Raw genomic sequence first — 18018 nt, 5'->3', positions numbered from 1 at the left:
GACCTGATTTACCCATAGACGTCCTGACTCGTCCACATTTTCTAACCATATTAACTTGCAATTGTACTTTTTTAAATCGTTTTACGAAAAATAAAAATTGCTACACGACGTTTAATAATGGGAAGGCCTGAGCATGTGGCGTTAAGTTTAACCCATAAAGATATTTGGTTAATTTGTTAATTAATTACAAAAAACAGTTTCACTACGAAACAATATGAAATGCTTTCGTTTTGTTGAATTCAGGGTACTTTACAATACATCAAGAAAAAAGACACCGTTGTTTTATATACAATAACAAAAGTAGTGGTAAGAGAAAAAAAATCATGCAAATGTTCACAATTTTAATTCAAATAAGTCACGTTCTAACTTCAACAACCGATGGATATAACATTGTTGTTCTTCTTCACAATTAAAAATGTTAAGATAAAGTTGGAAACGCATAACAAAAACCTTTAATGCTCTATAAAAAAAAAACACACACACTTGTAGTCATAGAGCTATAACTCATGTATTCACCAGCCTGCATGAAGCATTTACCGGCACATAGGACATGGCTTCAATACGTTGACAATATGAGACGTGAATGGAGCTCGGGTCTCTTACCTTTGGATCGATGGCCTTGAAGCTCGGATCGTCTTCGTCCACCTCGAAGTAGAGCTCGGAGGGGGTGATGGACAGGGTGCCTTTCACCACCACAGCCGGAGCCACCAGCTGGGCACTGGTGCTCAGGTTTACCGGGCCTGCAGGACACACAGGCCGGTCAGAGAAACACGCAAAGAGTCCTCCTCTCCGAGTGGGCACATACGGTTGTTTTACGCAGTAAGGGTAAACATTTAAACTCAATAAGGGATCGCAGAGCTGCTGGCTGTACAACGATAATAGTTAGAAACCGTGTGAGCCTTCTATCCTGGACGTGGGTAATCTTTTAAGAAAACATGATAAGTGAAGAAACAACAAGCAATAAACAGCCATGTTCTTTTAAAAGTTGAGACTGTTTCACGCAAGAACTACGTTTATATTAAAATATTTTGCATAGGAGTTGCAGGATGTTTACATAGCGAGGCTAAAGGGTACTTCAAACACCGTGTGTAGTTTACAAACAGCATTCTGCAATTATTCGATGAGTTAAAAATCACAACAAAAGCCCAATATGGATACTGTTTAATATACTCGACAGTTCCCGAAATAAAATATCACAGGCCTTAGTATCCTAAAACTCACAATGAATTACATGATAAAGATTGTCAAAGTTAGCGAAATAATTGTCAATTGTCAGTCACATTGCAGTGATTGCGGGCTGCTGGGTGAATCTCTGTTTAATCTCTCATCAATCTTAATTTATGCTAGTATGACAATGCGCCTCGGCTCAGGGGAGCAGTGAGTCTGCGGCTCCACATATGAGCCATTGTATCTGCAGATGCGCTGCGAAGAGAGGAGGCTCGCAGCCCGGCCTGATTTCCCTGAGCACCCGCACACTCCGGATGGAATAAACACACACAGATATATATTCACTCCTCGGGTCTCTCGCGAACCCCGAGAGAACTGACATGTTATCCGTGGGTTGAAATAACATTTTTTTGTTCCATTCAGTCAAAGACATTCAATTACACCTGAAGCAGACAGCTGCTTAAGAGGAGAAGCTGAACCTCTCCCTATACGATCCCCACTCTCTCGCAGTATACACATCACTTTATTAGACAGGATTCAACGTTTAATCCTATTGTCCTCCAGTTGCGTTATTTTAATAGCTCTCTGAGCCCCATTAAAGCAGCTAAATCTGGTGAGCGCTGTCACTGCACATACAAAATGCGGATTACAGTGCAATCCGATTAGCGGACTATATTATATTTAATTAATATTCTTTAAATAGCAGACAGATCAAAAGCAACAATGGACTGACATCATCGTGAGCTGGATTAAATATAATATAAGGCTGTATTCGAGTCATTTAATGAGTTTAAAAGGCTCATGGGAAGGTTTTATTGGGCAATGCAGCTTTTTCTTGATCAGATAATGTCCAATTCCAGGGTAAGCATTATCCTGGGATAAACTCAGCTACTGCAGGATAAAACATTTTTTAGAGAGGTGCTACTCAGGCCTGTGTGTATATATGTTTGTGAAGCACACCTCCAGTGGCACACATAAAACGAGAGTACTGTGTTTTCATCAACACATAGTGGTGCTATAATAAAACAGTTTTCCAGAGGCACTGCCGGCTAAGGCTTTCTTTAAAAGACGGTTTTCCCTAAGTAAGGAGGAGTCTGCAATGCTACAAGTATATAAAAAAGGCTACTATGATATGAAAAGTGATATTTAACACATTATTCAGTACAGCTAAACAGTGGAGCTGCATGTGTTGGATATTAAGCAATTTGAAAATGACAGCATGCTTCTTTATTTTGTCTGGGCTGCAGGGAGGGGTGAGAAATAGGGAGAGGTGAAGAAGATGAGCTGTTACTTTACCTGTAAAGTTCTCCAGGTCCTTCTCCTCTGGAGATGACAGAGTGTCATCGTCTCCGTCGAGTGACGTCTCACTCTCAGAGTTTTGATTTCCCAGAGCCTGACTTCTGATGGACTGCTTTCCTTTGAGAATATCTTCCTCGGATGCTGCAGTGGGGAAAGGCTTCTATTTTTATTTTGTCTTAATGCATGTTATATAGAGTGTTCAATATATTTCAAATTATGTTGTAGGTCTAGAAAAACATGTTAACTTTATTTTAGTGCAGATTTGATGGCTTGCATATTTCAATTATCACATTTGAGCAGAATTAGTTTTTAACTAAAACCAAGCGCCCAACTAAGACATCTTCTCTGCATAAAAAAAATTATACAAACAGCAAACAATGAGTGGAAATGTCAATTAAATTGTGAATTAAAAAGCAGTTTTGCTCTAATACGAGCTATCAGCTCTATTTATTTTATTTATCTGCTGCCCTTTTTTAAACTTCAGCTAGGCTACGAGTGTGTAGTGTTAAATAAAAAGAAGACTGTCCATTCAAATCATTATTATCATAATATTAACAAAGCTATATTCTCAGAATTGCTTTAATTTACACACAATAAAATGCACATTGATTTGAGTAAAGTATTTTAGGTTAGGAACTTTGTAACACATTATCTTGGAATATTATTCTTGTCAGGTAGTAAAACTATTTGCAAAGTCCATCAGCACTGCTTTTAAACCTACATCAGTGAGGAGCAATGTTGACCTGTGTTGCATTGCCAGATTTGCAGATATACGTGCAAGCAGACAAACTGAAAACGAGGCACACAAAAGTCTAACATAATCCTAACATTGAATGCATTTTGCCATTAGAAAGCATCCAATCAGACACCATTTTACAAATTGTTAGTCAAAATCAATTTTTCTTAAACAAAGGTCGCACACTTCCAATTTTGAGTTCAACTCAACGTGACTTGAGGTTCCAACTGGATTATTTAAGAAAAATGGCAATCTGCAAACATTTACGGAGCCTTGCATTCCCCAGAGGTGCATGGTAAGGATCCACAGACACAAGTCCACAGCACAGCTCTCTGTAAACATAGCTGGCAATATAAAGAGCGCTTTCGCTGCCTCTGTGCAGGTTTCTAATGCAGCATACTGCTAAAAACACAGTTTAAATCATCCGGTGAGACGCTAAACATAAAACTAATACCTAGTGGATTTTTTTAATCATCACCTGAGGGGAGATCAATTGCACTGCCTGGAAATGCACACTCGTGTCATGTGGCTATATACGTTGAAACTACCAGCCAGGATAAAAAATCTCTTGTCATGGAAAATATGCAGCTCGTGATATTTAGAATGGTCTTCCTGTAATTAAGCCTCCCTGGAGGATTCTTTAGTTAGCAGCACCGAAATTACTACCAGCTCCTCTAATACGTACCACATGCCATTGTATTCACACCAGGCAAGTGGACAGGGGACTTATCATGAGCTTAAAAGACGGACATGTTTGAACTTCTTTGCATTTCACTGTAAACATGCTCAGTAATTCTCACCCCAATTTGCAAGTAGTGTACATCTAACATCAGTATCACACATTAGAAAAACAGTCTGTTGTAACTAAACCTCGTAATTGTCTGGTCAATGCTCCTTCTAAAGTACAAGTTAAAAATAGTTCCTCAGTATACACTGAAGGAAGTGCAACCAAAATATCGACCAGTCAGCTTGTTGTTGGGCTGAGTCTTTGAGAACAGCAAGAAAAAAGCTATTTTCACCAGAGTTATGACACACATAAAATAAATAAGCTCATAAGTGACAGGCTACGTGCTAACTTCTCACTCGTTCATGCATACTGTTTATTTTTATTCTTCTTGTAGTTTGACAACTGAGGATTTTGACAGTTTTGTACGTTTTCTATGTGTGCGTGCGTGCGTGTGTTTCAAGGGAATGTCCTAATTTTAGAGTTATCGTTTGGTTTTAACCGTGGGTCTTCAGTGCCACTGCAGGGGAGCTGCTAAATTATTGTCCGATAATGTTGTTTAAGATGTGTCTGAAAATACACATTGAGTAACATGAATCAAACATATTAGAAAAACTCAAAATGTCTATGCGTAAAAAAGGACAAAAACAATCCATTTACTCTTAAACAACATTTTTGTATAGTCTCACGTTTACCCATGGATCTTTGGGCAATGACATGAGCAAGCTGGCCTGTGCTAAATCCCTGTGGCACTTATTTAAAGAATCGAACCAGTTAGCTAGAGCTAGGTATTATTATTTTAATAGTTTAGTGGTATTTCTACACATGACACTTAAAGATGCCGTACATGGTATTGTAACCCTCTTTCATATGCAACTCAATTTTATACCTATACAGCGCGGGGGTCCCTGTTCCTTCTCTCTTTTAGCTAAGGGCTCTTTGGTCTTAAAGACGTTGAAGACCCCTGATATAAGCAAACAAAGTGTGTGTGTCTATTTGTGTGTGTGTGTGTGTAACATAAGGAATTACAATTAAATGCTATACATTTTACTAATATCTATGGCAGTGAAAACAATAAATAGAGGGAAACTCAGAACAGTTACTCACGGTTTAAAACGTCATTTAAATGAAAGCACTATTTAAAAAGATTATCATGATAAACAATCCATGCAAAGAACAGGCGTGCCACATTAACAGAAATCCGGCAGTGCACTTCAACCTCATCACTCAACACGCAGGGAACACAAACGTGCATAAATCCCAACAGGTTACACTTTTTTCCTAGACCCCATTTCCCGACTGAGAGGTTCAACTACCTGCTTATACAACTCAAGGCATGCATGGTCGCAGCAATTAAATTGTCAAAATTAACAAATTTGTTTTTAACGGGAGCGTAGCCAGGAGTGTGGTCACGAGGCGAGTATTGATTACCAGAACAGAGACATTAGTCTTCAGGTATTTACTCTGCCACCTCTGGTACACGGGCCCTGGACCAGACCAAATCAATCCCCAGAAAAGATGGTTCTTTCCAGGCAAATACAGAACAGCCTACTCAAACCTACTGGCAGCCACACACTCTCCTGTGGAAATCATCTTGGCGCAGTATGAATGATAACAGTTGTCCTACTATTAATGCAGAAATTCACATTTTCCTCCATGTCTAAATGAAAAGATGTACATTTCCCCCTTCTAAAAAAAAAAGAGGAGAAAATACCACGTTGTCACAATAGATCACCCAGTATAAAATGCTAAATATTTTCCATTGCTTCTAATTTTATAATCAAGCGTGAGATTTCAGAAGTGCAGCCACAAGTAGCTAGAAAACAAGAGTAAATTCAGGCTTGATCTCATACTAAATATTTTCTTAGGGGGTTAGACTGCATTCTCCCCTCTGCATCTGATGAATATAATTACAGCCAGATATGACCTTTGTGCTCGGTTTGAAAACTCAGCCCTGCATTCTCATCTTGAGCTGCACTTCCGTAACAAATGTCGGGTCGACTAAAACAAGACGAAAGGTTACATCAGAAAATGGATGCCGTCAGGCTTCAATGTCAAAGAGTTATTTTAATGATATATTCCCATACTTCAGCCCGGCAGTATACTCTCTTGAGGTAGCATACCCTTGCCACAACTGGCTGCTGGCTATTTTAGCACAGACTTCACTTTGAAAGCAAATGTTTGCAGGAATTTGTCTTTCTTCCCCCGGTGAAAAAAAGCACATAAGCTGAAACCGTTTTGAATAAAATTAAATACCAGACAAAACACCTGAATGACGAACTCACAGAAAGCTTTTAACACATTTTCATCAGCCAGAAGAAGTCAATAAGAGGGTAAAAAGTGATGTGTCTGTTTTCTGTCATGAACTAACTGAAGGGAAAACCAGGAGGAATTAAGATGGAAACAAAGTACATTTCAGAGGCTAGCTGCAGAAGAACAGCGAGCAGCTGGCTGCGTCTCCAGCTGCCTCCACACTGCAGCCATTACTGCAGAGCACAACTCTCCCAGGATCCCCCACACTTATTGCTTTAATATCACATTTGTATTGACTTCTGTCACACCTGCTGTTTGTCTTTTGGAATGATGTCACATTTAGGGGGACTTTAACAGGTGACACATGGAGGACATTTTGGTCCAGAAATGGCCATTTATTTGAGGGAATCAAATATTGATCTGGTAAATGTAGACCCAGCATGATGATGATTGCAAACCCTGATGTGTGTAGAATCATTATATTTGCAGATATCAGGGATTACATGCACTCTTGGAGAGAAATGCGACTCCTACTGCTAATGCAGGGACATGTGTCATTTAGATTTTGTGGGTATAAGGGACTCCTGGGAATGTTAAATTGTTCTCAGACGAGGTTTATTGGAAATCAGCACCTGTCTTTATAGGAGAGTGCACAGAAACAATGAGAAATTGATCGGTCCTATTTAAATTCTGGAGGAAAAAGTAATCAATGTGGTCAATTTACTACGGGAATATTGACAGAGTTTTTTCAAACCAGATTACATGTTCTCACATCTTAAGGGGCTGCAAGTACAATGTGGACTCTTTTTCAAATAAAAGCTTTGGTAGACATCACTTTGCGCTTCACAAGTTAAATAGTTAATCTGAAGGAGTAATACAACTCATGACATTACATTTAAAAATGTTATACACAACCCATATGATTTTGACTATGATAAGGAACATATTTTAACCTCTGATCAATCACAAAATCATGCTAGTAAATGCATAACAAGCATACATCCCCAAATGACCTGTTGTTCCAATGCAAAAACATGAATAATAAAGAAAAATGACATACAAGTAAAGGAGGAAGTATGAATGCTACTTACCACTGATATCAGCCACTGTTATGCAGCAGAAAAAAAGAATGTACAAATGTCACGTTTCATCTCAATTGACTAAGCATGTTGACACACAGGGTGATTATTAGCCCAGCTTTGCATAATGGGAAGCAGAGTGTCAAATTACCTTTGTGAAATGTAAATGAGAGTACTATTTTACTGTGTCTTGTGGTACAATAAATATTTTATTGCTACGGGACGACTAACTTTTATTACCTTGTACCTGGTGCTACCACTAAGCGTGTGAGAAAAGGGAGTGCAGACAACAGGAGGGGATTGGTGGAGGGGACTGACCGTGTTCGCCCGCTGCTTTGAGCGTAGCCTCTGAGTGAGTGGATCCGGAGGGGTTCTTGATGAAGCGACGTCGCCGCCTTAAATCGTCCTCCCAGTAGTCCAGGCGCCAGAACTCCCTCGGCCGGCTGCAGCGAGACAGAGGTAGCACATGTGTTAGCAATTACCAGCCAGCATGGTATAGCAGCCCAGCATTAGCACTCAGTCCGAGCAAGCAGACATAAAGACAGCATTGTGTTTGGGCCTTTTTTTTTTTAACCCTCAGAATGACTCTTTAAAAACATTCACTTAAGACAAGTTTAGACCCCAAATCATTGTACTTGACAATGACAGTATCTCCATGTCAGAGGATAAGGTGTTCCCTTTCATTGTTTTGTTTTTCCTCCTCTCTTTGAGAAGGTGAAGTGCACTAGGTACATCACAGTGGAATGAGCAAATGTCAGCGTGATCATTTTCCACACACACTTTTGTGGCACGTGCTTCCATTCCAGGGCTCATTTCAAGCCCAGCAGGATGCCTCTTGTCAGGACTCATGGCTCGCAGGATAAGGAGAAGGCCATTACAAACATGGAGGGGGGAGGGGGGGGGGGGGATAGCATTACCAATATTAATCAATGTCTACAGCAGACATTTTTCTTTTGCAATTTACATCTCCCTTTACCGGGCCCGGTCAGTAAATCATTCTGCTCAAGGAAAATAAAGTGTTCACTTTAAATGAGGAGACACTGCTACAGCATTGTGCATGTATACTGTGTCTATATAACATATCACTTTTATTTTTGAAAGTTATTTAATTAAAATGTAATCTAAAGTATTCATTGCCCATGGCTTAGAGGCAAAACAAGGTTTAAGATGATGATTTTTTTCTAATTACATGAGCAATTGTTTATTTTCCAGTTTAATAGGTTGTTAATTTAAATGACTTTTAAGCCCAAAGCAGAGCTGTTTGCGTGTCATTAGGCGGCTCTAAAATTCACTTTTCATGCGTTAATGATTAACAACTCAGGTGGGGAGGGAAAACAACATGCACTCGGGTCTTCAGTGAGAGTAAATCCTGACTGTCTGACTCAAGTCAAACAGTCATTTTACTTGGACTAAATGTTCTCACGAGAAAAGCAAAGGAAAAAAAAGAACATCCTAGTATAGGCCTATCCTGGAGTTAGTTTTGTTCGTTTTTCTTCAAGGTTACACGTGTCTTAAAACATTGTGCAACAATTTACCAAGCTTTCGTGAAATACTGTAAATCTCTTTAATTCTGCGGGGAAGAGTAAAAATGAGGACAGGACTGAAAATAGGACACGCCGGATCTATGACAAATACAGTATAATTAGATATGTGGTAACTATAAACCAGGTAGGTCGTTTTCTTTACCCTTTTATATAAGACAAAAGCAGCAAAAAGGCAAACAATCTAAACAAATGTTGAAAGACGAAATACCAAGGTTTATCCAATACAACATATTTCTAAACCAATAAAAACAAAACCATCAGTAGTTTCCTATAAGTGGCTGCAGTGTGTCCTGTGAAGGTGTAGGAAGACACAGTTTATGGTTTCAGTGGAATAAGCTATGACGGGAGAACCCCAGCGTGCTTTATGTGATCTACTCTCCAACGCTGCTCTGGCCGGGGGCTCCTCACAAATCTTCAGGCCAACACACCAATGATCACACAGGGGCCTCTAAAAGGGAAAGGAGCTTTACGCAAGAAAATAAATACAATTTCCAAACGGGTACTTAAAAGCCCCCGTTTGCCCTGGCTAATGAAAACCATTGATTATTTGATTTATCTGGACAAAAAAAAATCTCAAAAGGAAGGATGACAAGCGATGAGTGGCTGCTCCTCATATCTTAAGTCTGGATGTAAATGTAGTTCATAAAAGTCAGCCATAAGCTACCATAGGAGGAGATGATTGAGAAGTGTATAAAATGGCATAAATGGGAATGTAAATTGCGTTATTTCCAGAATAGTGAATCAAGAGTGTGTGTTAATGCAAGTTGGAACGACACAAGGCGCGCAGGTCTGTGCGGGTGTAGATTTCTCGCCAGTGACAAAGACCCCGCTCCATGTTTGCCTCTGATAGTCTCTGAACGCAAATGACCACTTCATCATCCTGCCTGCAATGGTATTCATCTATGAAAATAATTATCAAGGTTGTGCATGCCGCACAGCTCCGAATCAGGACGCACTCGTCTCTCATCTCACTGAAGAGGGGGGTCTGTCTGATTCACACAATACACATTAATCCATCAGGAGGCGAGTAATTAGTCAAAGCATGGGGGGGACCACCTCTGCCAGTCATATTCACCCAGCGCTCCATGAACAGGCGACAATGGGAGTCCTAATGATGGGGTGCGAGAAGAGGTGGACGCACGATGAAGGATACCTCGTCATCAATCCCCAACGAGAGTGCCGCCGTAACAAGAATGGAGATGTACGGCGCTATGCAACCCCCATACCGCACGCTGAGTGTGTTTCCACAAAGATGATAAATTATTCAGCGCTCATCCATCCTCCTAGGGCATCCATGGCACAATTTACTGAAGCGCCATTCTTCAAAATAACAACAATTAAAATAACAAAGGGCCAGCGTTGTGCTGCGGCTCAGGCCAACCACTTGTGTAATTAGTAATTAGTTCGGTCATAAAAGGTGTCCGGAAGAGCGGCGCCTTGTCTGATGATGAAAGGGGAGGGAGATGATTTGACAGAGAGAGTATCTTTTCTTAAAATCTGGGCAAAACATAGAAATATAACACTGCAAGCCGTACATGAGAAGGCTCTGAGTGTGTGTGTACTACAGAGAATTTGTTGCCTTTTTAATGTAGACCACATTGGCTACTGAAACAGAGTCCGGAAGAGTTTTATGTGAAGTAGTAAATAGTAATTACCTTTTTTTCTTTTCCTTTTTTTAGACATCTTTTGGATGCTCTTCAGGGCTTTGGAGTTGTAAATTAAAGGAAGTTTACCAACACAGAGGATGAATGGGGAAGCTCAAGTTTCTCCTTTTATGTGCCACTGAAAGTCTTTCTCCCGAATCAGTTAACAAAACAGTTATGGCTTCAGATAATAAACTTACCAAAAACATCAACACACTGCTAGGAGATACTTTACTTGTGGGTTTCTTAAGATTCAAATCGTGCTACTAAATTGTCCATTTACATCTAAACAGAGAAGGCATCCAAAAAGATCTGGCATGGCTGGGTGACACGTGAAACAAATGGTTTGGTTGTGAGGAGTGTTCAGAAGGAAAGCTTGTTTAGGATTGTGAAAATACTTTACAGAAATTAGAAAGTGGAGGGCCAAGTGAACCACGTTATCAATGTCCTTAAATATAAACTACGGCCTGACCCATGGGTGCTGTTTATCCAAATAACAAGGAAGAAGCACATTTCTTTAGCTTGCGCCAATGCCAGAATGTAAGCTGATGACTAAACTCCCTTTATTTGAACATAACAAGTGTTTTTTAAAGCACATCAACGTCTGTAATAGAGATAGAATAAACGATAGTTGTTACCAATTCAACCAAATGCAATCAAATTATCAAAATATAAATACTTTTTTTTGTTTTAATACATACATGTTATTCAAGACTCTTAAATGTGTTCTATCCTTTGTTGTCTTGGCTGTTACCGTTTCCCGCTGCACCATCCCAATTTCCCTCGGGGGGTATTATAGTTTAATCTTACCCTAAATAAAATAATAATGTGGCATTAAGAAACCCCTAAAATGAACAATCCCAAGTCCCCTCTTATAATCATCATATATTAATGGGATTATCAAACGGCCAGTTCTCGGAGCAGGTCCTGAAAGTTTGATAGCACGGCTATTTCTATGGCGCGATTGTTCGTTTGCTGACGAGGACAAATGACTGCCATCCATCAAGATTCAATCGGACGGTTGTTTCAGAGACAGATGAATCCCAGCTTTTTCCCCCATTTCCAGCTTTTTAAAATTATCTTTAGTTGTTTTTAAATGCAACTTGAAACTCATATTAGAATCCAATTTCCTTCCAGACTATTTTATATTATTTAATTCAAATTCAGATATCTCAAAAAGGTTGAATGTATCAGGGGCGTATATGGAGAGCAAAAGAAAACATCCCCTTTTTCTTGCAATGGTTTATTTCCAAAGCATTTGCTATTATGTAAATGATAGCATGACCTTTATCATAGCAAGCAGGACATGCAGAGTGAATATGCTTTCATATATCACTACAAGCGACTGCACTTTGGCACAAACAGTCATTCATAACCTTTCTGCTAAATTAATTTGGGTACAGTCAATGAGACCTGCATATGTAGAAGAGATTTCTCTCCTGGCTTATTTTTATATTAATGCCAGTTCCCATTGGCAGCCTTCAAATTGCTCAAACATTGCCGCTATTCCCAAGATCATTTTGCTTTGATTTGCATAAACCATGTGTTTAGAAGAAACGGGAGGGCAGGAATAGATTGAGGATTTGTCATGTGGAGGACTGGTTGCTTGAGCGCCGGCTCTTTGTCAAACGGTGGCAGCGATCACATCCATGGTATCTCCAGACTCAAATTAAAATGAAACAGGACCAAATACCTTCCCACTGAAATCGTTTGGCATGATTAAGTCTTGCCGAAGTGATTTTCTACATGTGCATTAATGCTTATCCTTCCCACTCCAATGAGGTTTACCATCTACATGTGTGTATGTTAATTCACCTCAGCTAATGTTGTTTACAACATTTACCAGAGGTGATGTTAGGGTCACAGACCCAGCACCATTACCATCTTATCCTCTTAAATGACAGTCCACATGTAATATTGCCCCTCCTTATTATTAATCATAGCATGAAGCCATTTAATTTGTCTATTTTTTTTAATATGAATTTAAATATCATGATCCAACACCCCACCATGTCTGTGATTAAGTGCATGTGAAAACAGATTTAAGAAGAGAAAATGAAAGCTAAAAAACGAAATCCTACATGCGAGCCAAGTAATGGAGCCACAGTGAAACAAAGTATGTACAGCCTTTGCTTTCATCACACTGTTGTCAGCTCCCTTTTCACTGAATCTGTTGCTAACACACAAGAGTGCACACACTCTCATTACCCAGACAACATGAGCACCTACCACTCCTCCCAATTAACTCCAATTTATCCAAGAGCTTTCAAAAAGCGATCTGAAAAACAGAGGCACTGATATTGCATCTCCGCAACATCCCCGGCTTGTGAGGATCAAAGTACTCCCATGGGTGGGAGGCAAGAGGCTTCAGACTCCCCACAATGCAGTGCAGCCAAATGAAATAATGCAAATCGAGCCCTAATTACCACCAGCTTAGTGCGCAGCTTCCAATTAGCAGCAATTACACTCAGTGTAAATTCACCAACAAAAAGCCAGACAATTACACACTCATTATATCAGATTTCATGGGAGGTAAAAGGGAAAGTGCTGTGTTTCGTAAAGTAGTAAATATTGACTAAAGACAGAAAGATTTAAAATGCTGTAAAAAAAAAAAAAGCTTTCACCATTAAATGAAAAAATGGTGCACTTGATTTTATTGTTTAATGTTAAAACAGCTTCACGGTTTGCCTTACTGAAATTATCCAAGCATGGCCTACATAATAAATAGTATATACACATTTCCCCAGCTACATCGCTGAAGTGGTACCATCTGTATTTTTGATGAAGGGTCACATTTTTCCTGTGATTTTGACAACATGCATTTAAGGCCATTTATCACCACTACTGCGAGGTAATGAGGGCATGCACTGGACCGGAGTTGCATAATTCTGCCATTACTGGCCCATTGTAATAATCTCCTGACCTCTAGCTTTCAGAGCTGATCTTGAATGGTATGACAAATCTGAACACATACCCAACGTCTCCAACACAGCCCAAAAGAAAACACAGCAGAGAAGCCCAAGGTCAGCCGAGTCAGAGGAGGGGTTTTTTTTTTTGCCCTAAAATTACATTCATAACACAAGTTTGTTTAACCTTAAACATCAAAAGCCTAATTCTGTAAGGTGCCTCACATAAGAACTACAAAAAACATTGTAAACATACAATTTAAAACTTAATAAAAAAACAAGATTAGTTCCAGTTAAGTGTATGATCTCGTATGATTAGTGTATGATTTACAAATACAAGTGAGATGATCTAAGCGAGAGGTTTTCTGATACTTTAATAAACAAACAAACAATCTCCTATGAAATGTCCATATATTAGTTTGTTTGTGTCCTGCTCCAGTGTGATGCAGGACTCCACGGATCGGCAATCTCATCTAGCGAGGCTGTCTGCTATTCATGAGCACCTCCTCCCCTCTCTCCATCACACGGCCGGGCCCATTATACAGCACTTATAGCGCTCTGTGCATGCGTGAGTGTTTGTGTGTCAAGTGCAGCAATTCCATTGCAAGGTGATTGAGGCGATCATATAGACAGAAGTCTGACTAACTATAATGGCCATGTAGTTATCTCTTCATTCGAGAAAATAATCTAACGGGGGGGAAAAAAATATCACCCCTTGAATGTTAAATACTACATTTCCGTCCGGTGATTTATCATGTTGCTCATAATGGGAGTTTTGTACAGTTAAATAGAGCTTCAGAGCTCATGAACATCGGACGTTATACTGTACCTTAGAGCCAGAATTTAAGTGTTATCATATTGTTTATAGTTATAGACTTTGTGTAGAAATAGCTACATTCTAGTTTTGTTTCCTTCATAAACAGAGTGTGGTAAGATAGATTTTAGTCAAGTATTTAGTATTTATTTCTTTTTTGTAAATTATATAGTTTAGTATATATTTAAATTGTTATGATTGTCAACTAGTTTAACAGAAAAGCCCTTGCATAAATCTGTCCCTCCATCTTTTATCAATATAATCTCTTAACATCACAAATCTCGCACATTGAACTCCCCTGGTCTGATGCTCTTAGGTGCTGCACTTGAACTCAGACACAGGGGATGGGGGGTGTAAAGTAAATCTACAGCGAGAATACGAGCGGAAGATCTACGAGTAAAGGATGATCCTCAGTCTCACACTCTCGGGACGTGGGTATTTTATGTGGCCTTTTTCCTGCTTTAGTTGCACAAGAAAGAGCTGGATTCCTAAGATAAAAGGCAATTCTTTTAGCAAATGGTGAAAGTAGCAAAATAAATGACCTGCTGGTACCATGGTGTAATTACAGTGGCTGGAAGCATACCAATCTATCACTAGGAGAAGGGAGGGGGGGGGCTGACACGCTGCAAAGGGGTTAGTCAAAGGAGATAGCCTTTGACTAACTACTGGCCCCGGACAATCGATACTCTGAAGATATTGCATCCAGGGAGAAAGGAGGAAAAAAAAGCCCTAAAAACTTCCCAAATGGCTTTTCATTCAGATATTGATCAGCAACCTTTTATCATGACCTTGCTCCACCAAGGCCATATACTTTCTTAAGGGTATATAAAACTCATAAATCTGAGAGTTGCTACAGAGTCACACCGGGCTGTGAGCAGCGAGGCAGCGAGGTAGGGTGGTGTAAATGGTGTTTCTGGGATGGTGGCGCTCTTTCATACTTCATAACAAGGATTCCATTATATGTCTGGAATGCTAGGAGGAGGACGAACAAAACTGATACTAAAAAACGAAACAGAGGATATAAAATATGTAAATGGTTAGGGTATATTGGTTGAATTGGACACCTTCCCATTCAGTGACAACATAGAGGTTTATAAACCAGAGACACTTAGGCTATATATACACAAACAAATACATTTGACTTATTTGTGTTTAAAGAGGAAACTAAAAACACGGATTACACATTTTCACCATAATTGTTCAAAAAAATAACCAACAAAATGAAAAATATGGCAAAAAGCAACAAATGGAATGAAAAAGCAGATTTGTCAACCTTCTACTACTACTGCTACTTTACGTGGTAAACATGCTTCACCAAATCATAAAGATATATAAATTATAATGTACACCAAACCTTCACAAACAATCATAAAAAGTTAAAATTTTAAATACATTTTGATAACTTACAAAATAAAAAATACCAATATGTCTTAATTATAATATAGTAACTTATATAATATAAATTGTGAAAAAATAATAGCGCCATATCCACCATTATGATTAAAAGCACCAGTTTTATTTGCTTAACCACTTGTTTCTTCTCATATTAGATGATCCACTGAGTATAATCTTTAGGGTCTCGGCCTACAATGCAACACTTAACCATGCTAACATATGGACATCATCAGCTGTTAATATGTTCCACCATGACACTTTGTTGCTATTCCTTACAGCCCCAGCCACTGTACTGTATATACAGTGGAGGTAAATGTTATCATTAAGGCTATATTCTAATTCATATCCATGAGCCAGGCTGCACGGTAGGGCCTCTGTGGCACGTTATTTTATGTAACTGATGGAACGAGGGTCTGTCAAACTCGAACGGTCTCCCCAGAGATTTAGGAAACATCCTTTTTGTCCCCGTCACAACTTTTCTGTCCCAGACGCATGTCACCGTGCATGATTAATGAGGTGGAGGGTTTCACGTTAAACCCGTTTAAGGACTTTAGCGTTGGAGATTCATGCAAGATACAAAGAGTCTCGTTTACAGAAAGATGAGCATAACTGAAGGCAGGCTTCCATTGCTATGTTTATGCTATATGTTTATGACTGTATCAAGTCAGATGGATGACCAAAACTCGAGCCCCATGCTAATTGGTTTTGAAGTAGTCCGGAGCTGGACTAAAGGAAACAACTGTCTCTTCCTGGGATGAGCCGGGAGCTTCAGACTGCTACAGCTGCCACTGCTCATACAGCAGGTCATGTTTGTGTTTAGACTGCAACGTATTTATAAGCAAACCAATGCTAATTTCTTTTATAAATGACTATTTAATTACTGTACAAAGTAATGGACTATTTTGAATCTAAAGATGGGCTCGTTTCAGAGATTATCAATGTCTAAATGCCATTTAACATCCACCAAGACTTACATTTGGTGAAATATGTAACAAAAAGACTAGCTAGAAAAGACTGAAATAGAAACAACATCAATTGCTGTGTGGAACGGTGGCGTGCAAAAATGAATGCAATGACCAAATCTGATGTATAAATTCGAATTAGAAAATATTTCGGATCCAGCTACACTGTTTATTCTGTTCCTAAACACAACAAAAGTCAGTCTGATGGACAGATAAGACAGCAGCTGCAGAGTTTACCATCCAGCAAACAAGACACGCTCTTAACCTTTTACATACAGATTTGTGCAATCACTCATCGCTTTGGTTTAGTGTATACTGCAGCGAGAGGATAGGATGTAGGAAAAAAATGTCCTGGTCTTGTCTCTGTCTCCATCTTCACTTGTAATGCTTCAGTTACAAATATCTCTGCCTCATCCTTGGTTCCATCCAACTCTCTCTCTCTCTCTCTCTCCCTCTCTCCGTCTGTCTTCCTGCCCCTCTCGTGTCGTGCATTTCCGAGAGTCAGTGTACTCTAAACAGTTATGTTCTTGTTTCCTATGGTTATAATCTCCGCTGACGTGCTGGAGTCCCATTTCCTTTTTCAGCTCTGCGTGCACAGTACCAGCGCAGCCGTAATGTACAGAGTGTCCATGAAGCATGCACGCAAAGGCAGCGCAGACATTGTGCAGACCTCGGCTTTAACACATGCATTACATTCAGTATTATGTATCATAATTGTGATTTAGGTCTGGAATGAAAGCATACAAGTAGAGATGAATCGTGCTGCCGCGGTTTCTCATGCAATCATTTACTGTATATGAAGAAAAAATGCTATGTGAACAAGAATGGCCACACTGTAGTAAGCATAACTCGGTAGTATGTTCAGAGTATAATTAATAGATTTCTTGAGAGGGTGATACAGTTGCTGTCCAGGAGGCTCAACGTGTGGGATAAAACTAACAAGGACAGAGCAGTGGTGCTACAATACATGTTTTATAAATGTATAAGTTGATAAACAGAGTATTTATTAAAGGCCTATAAAACATATTCACTTAATCAACCTCCTAATATCACTATAAAATCATGTTGTGGTTTTGATTATTTTATTTGAGACATTTTCTGTATTCTGCTATTACACAAATGTCAGTGGCCCAATCAGAATTTAGCAAGATCTGAGATGATACTGTCAATTAAATCTGAGCTAACGACATTAACAGAGTATTGATTTGGCCAAATGACTGGGATTTTGAGTTTTATATTTTTAATGAATAAGATTTAGGATGTATTTTTTAAGATGATTTAGTAAGTAATAGTCTGTTTTATAGTGATAACAACATTTGAAACCAAATTTAAGATGCTTTAAATACACATTTAAATTGTATCAATTAATTGTTAAATCACATTAGATGTATATTTAGTGACATCGCACCCTGAACTAAGATAGCAAAAGTAGTATAAATAATTGACAGGATAATATGTAAGGTGTATGTATACAATGAATATACTGTAGTGTTGCT

At 39.1% G+C, this 18018-nt stretch overlaps 1 protein-coding gene across 3 annotated transcripts in view; it reads right to left on the bottom strand.

The window, feature by feature from the left end:
* lrba (LPS responsive beige-like anchor protein) overlaps window positions 1-18018 on the bottom strand; it is a 185632-nt gene that overhangs the window by 72469 nt on the left and 95145 nt on the right. For 2 of the 3 annotated variants that reach the window (XM_034130210.1, XM_034130211.1), the window contains exons 37-40: window positions 7577-7701; window positions 7271-7285; window positions 2464-2607; window positions 604-740 (exon numbers count right to left, since the gene is read on the bottom strand). In XM_034130210.1, coding sequence (XP_033986101.1) covers window positions 604-740; window positions 2464-2607; window positions 7271-7285; window positions 7577-7701 — 421 coding nt within the window. The remainder of the gene's footprint in view (window positions 1-603; window positions 741-2463; window positions 2608-7270; window positions 7286-7576; window positions 7702-18018) is intronic. The other variant, XM_034130213.1, reaches the window with a different exon arrangement.

This window comes from Trematomus bernacchii, unplaced genomic scaffold, assembly GCF_902827165.1.
Source record: "Trematomus bernacchii unplaced genomic scaffold, fTreBer1.1, whole genome shotgun sequence".
Lineage (NCBI taxonomy): Eukaryota > Metazoa > Chordata > Actinopteri > Perciformes > Nototheniidae > Trematomus > Trematomus bernacchii.
Note: the sequence above shows the minus strand (reverse complement) of the source record. Positions and strands in the feature narration are given on the sequence as shown.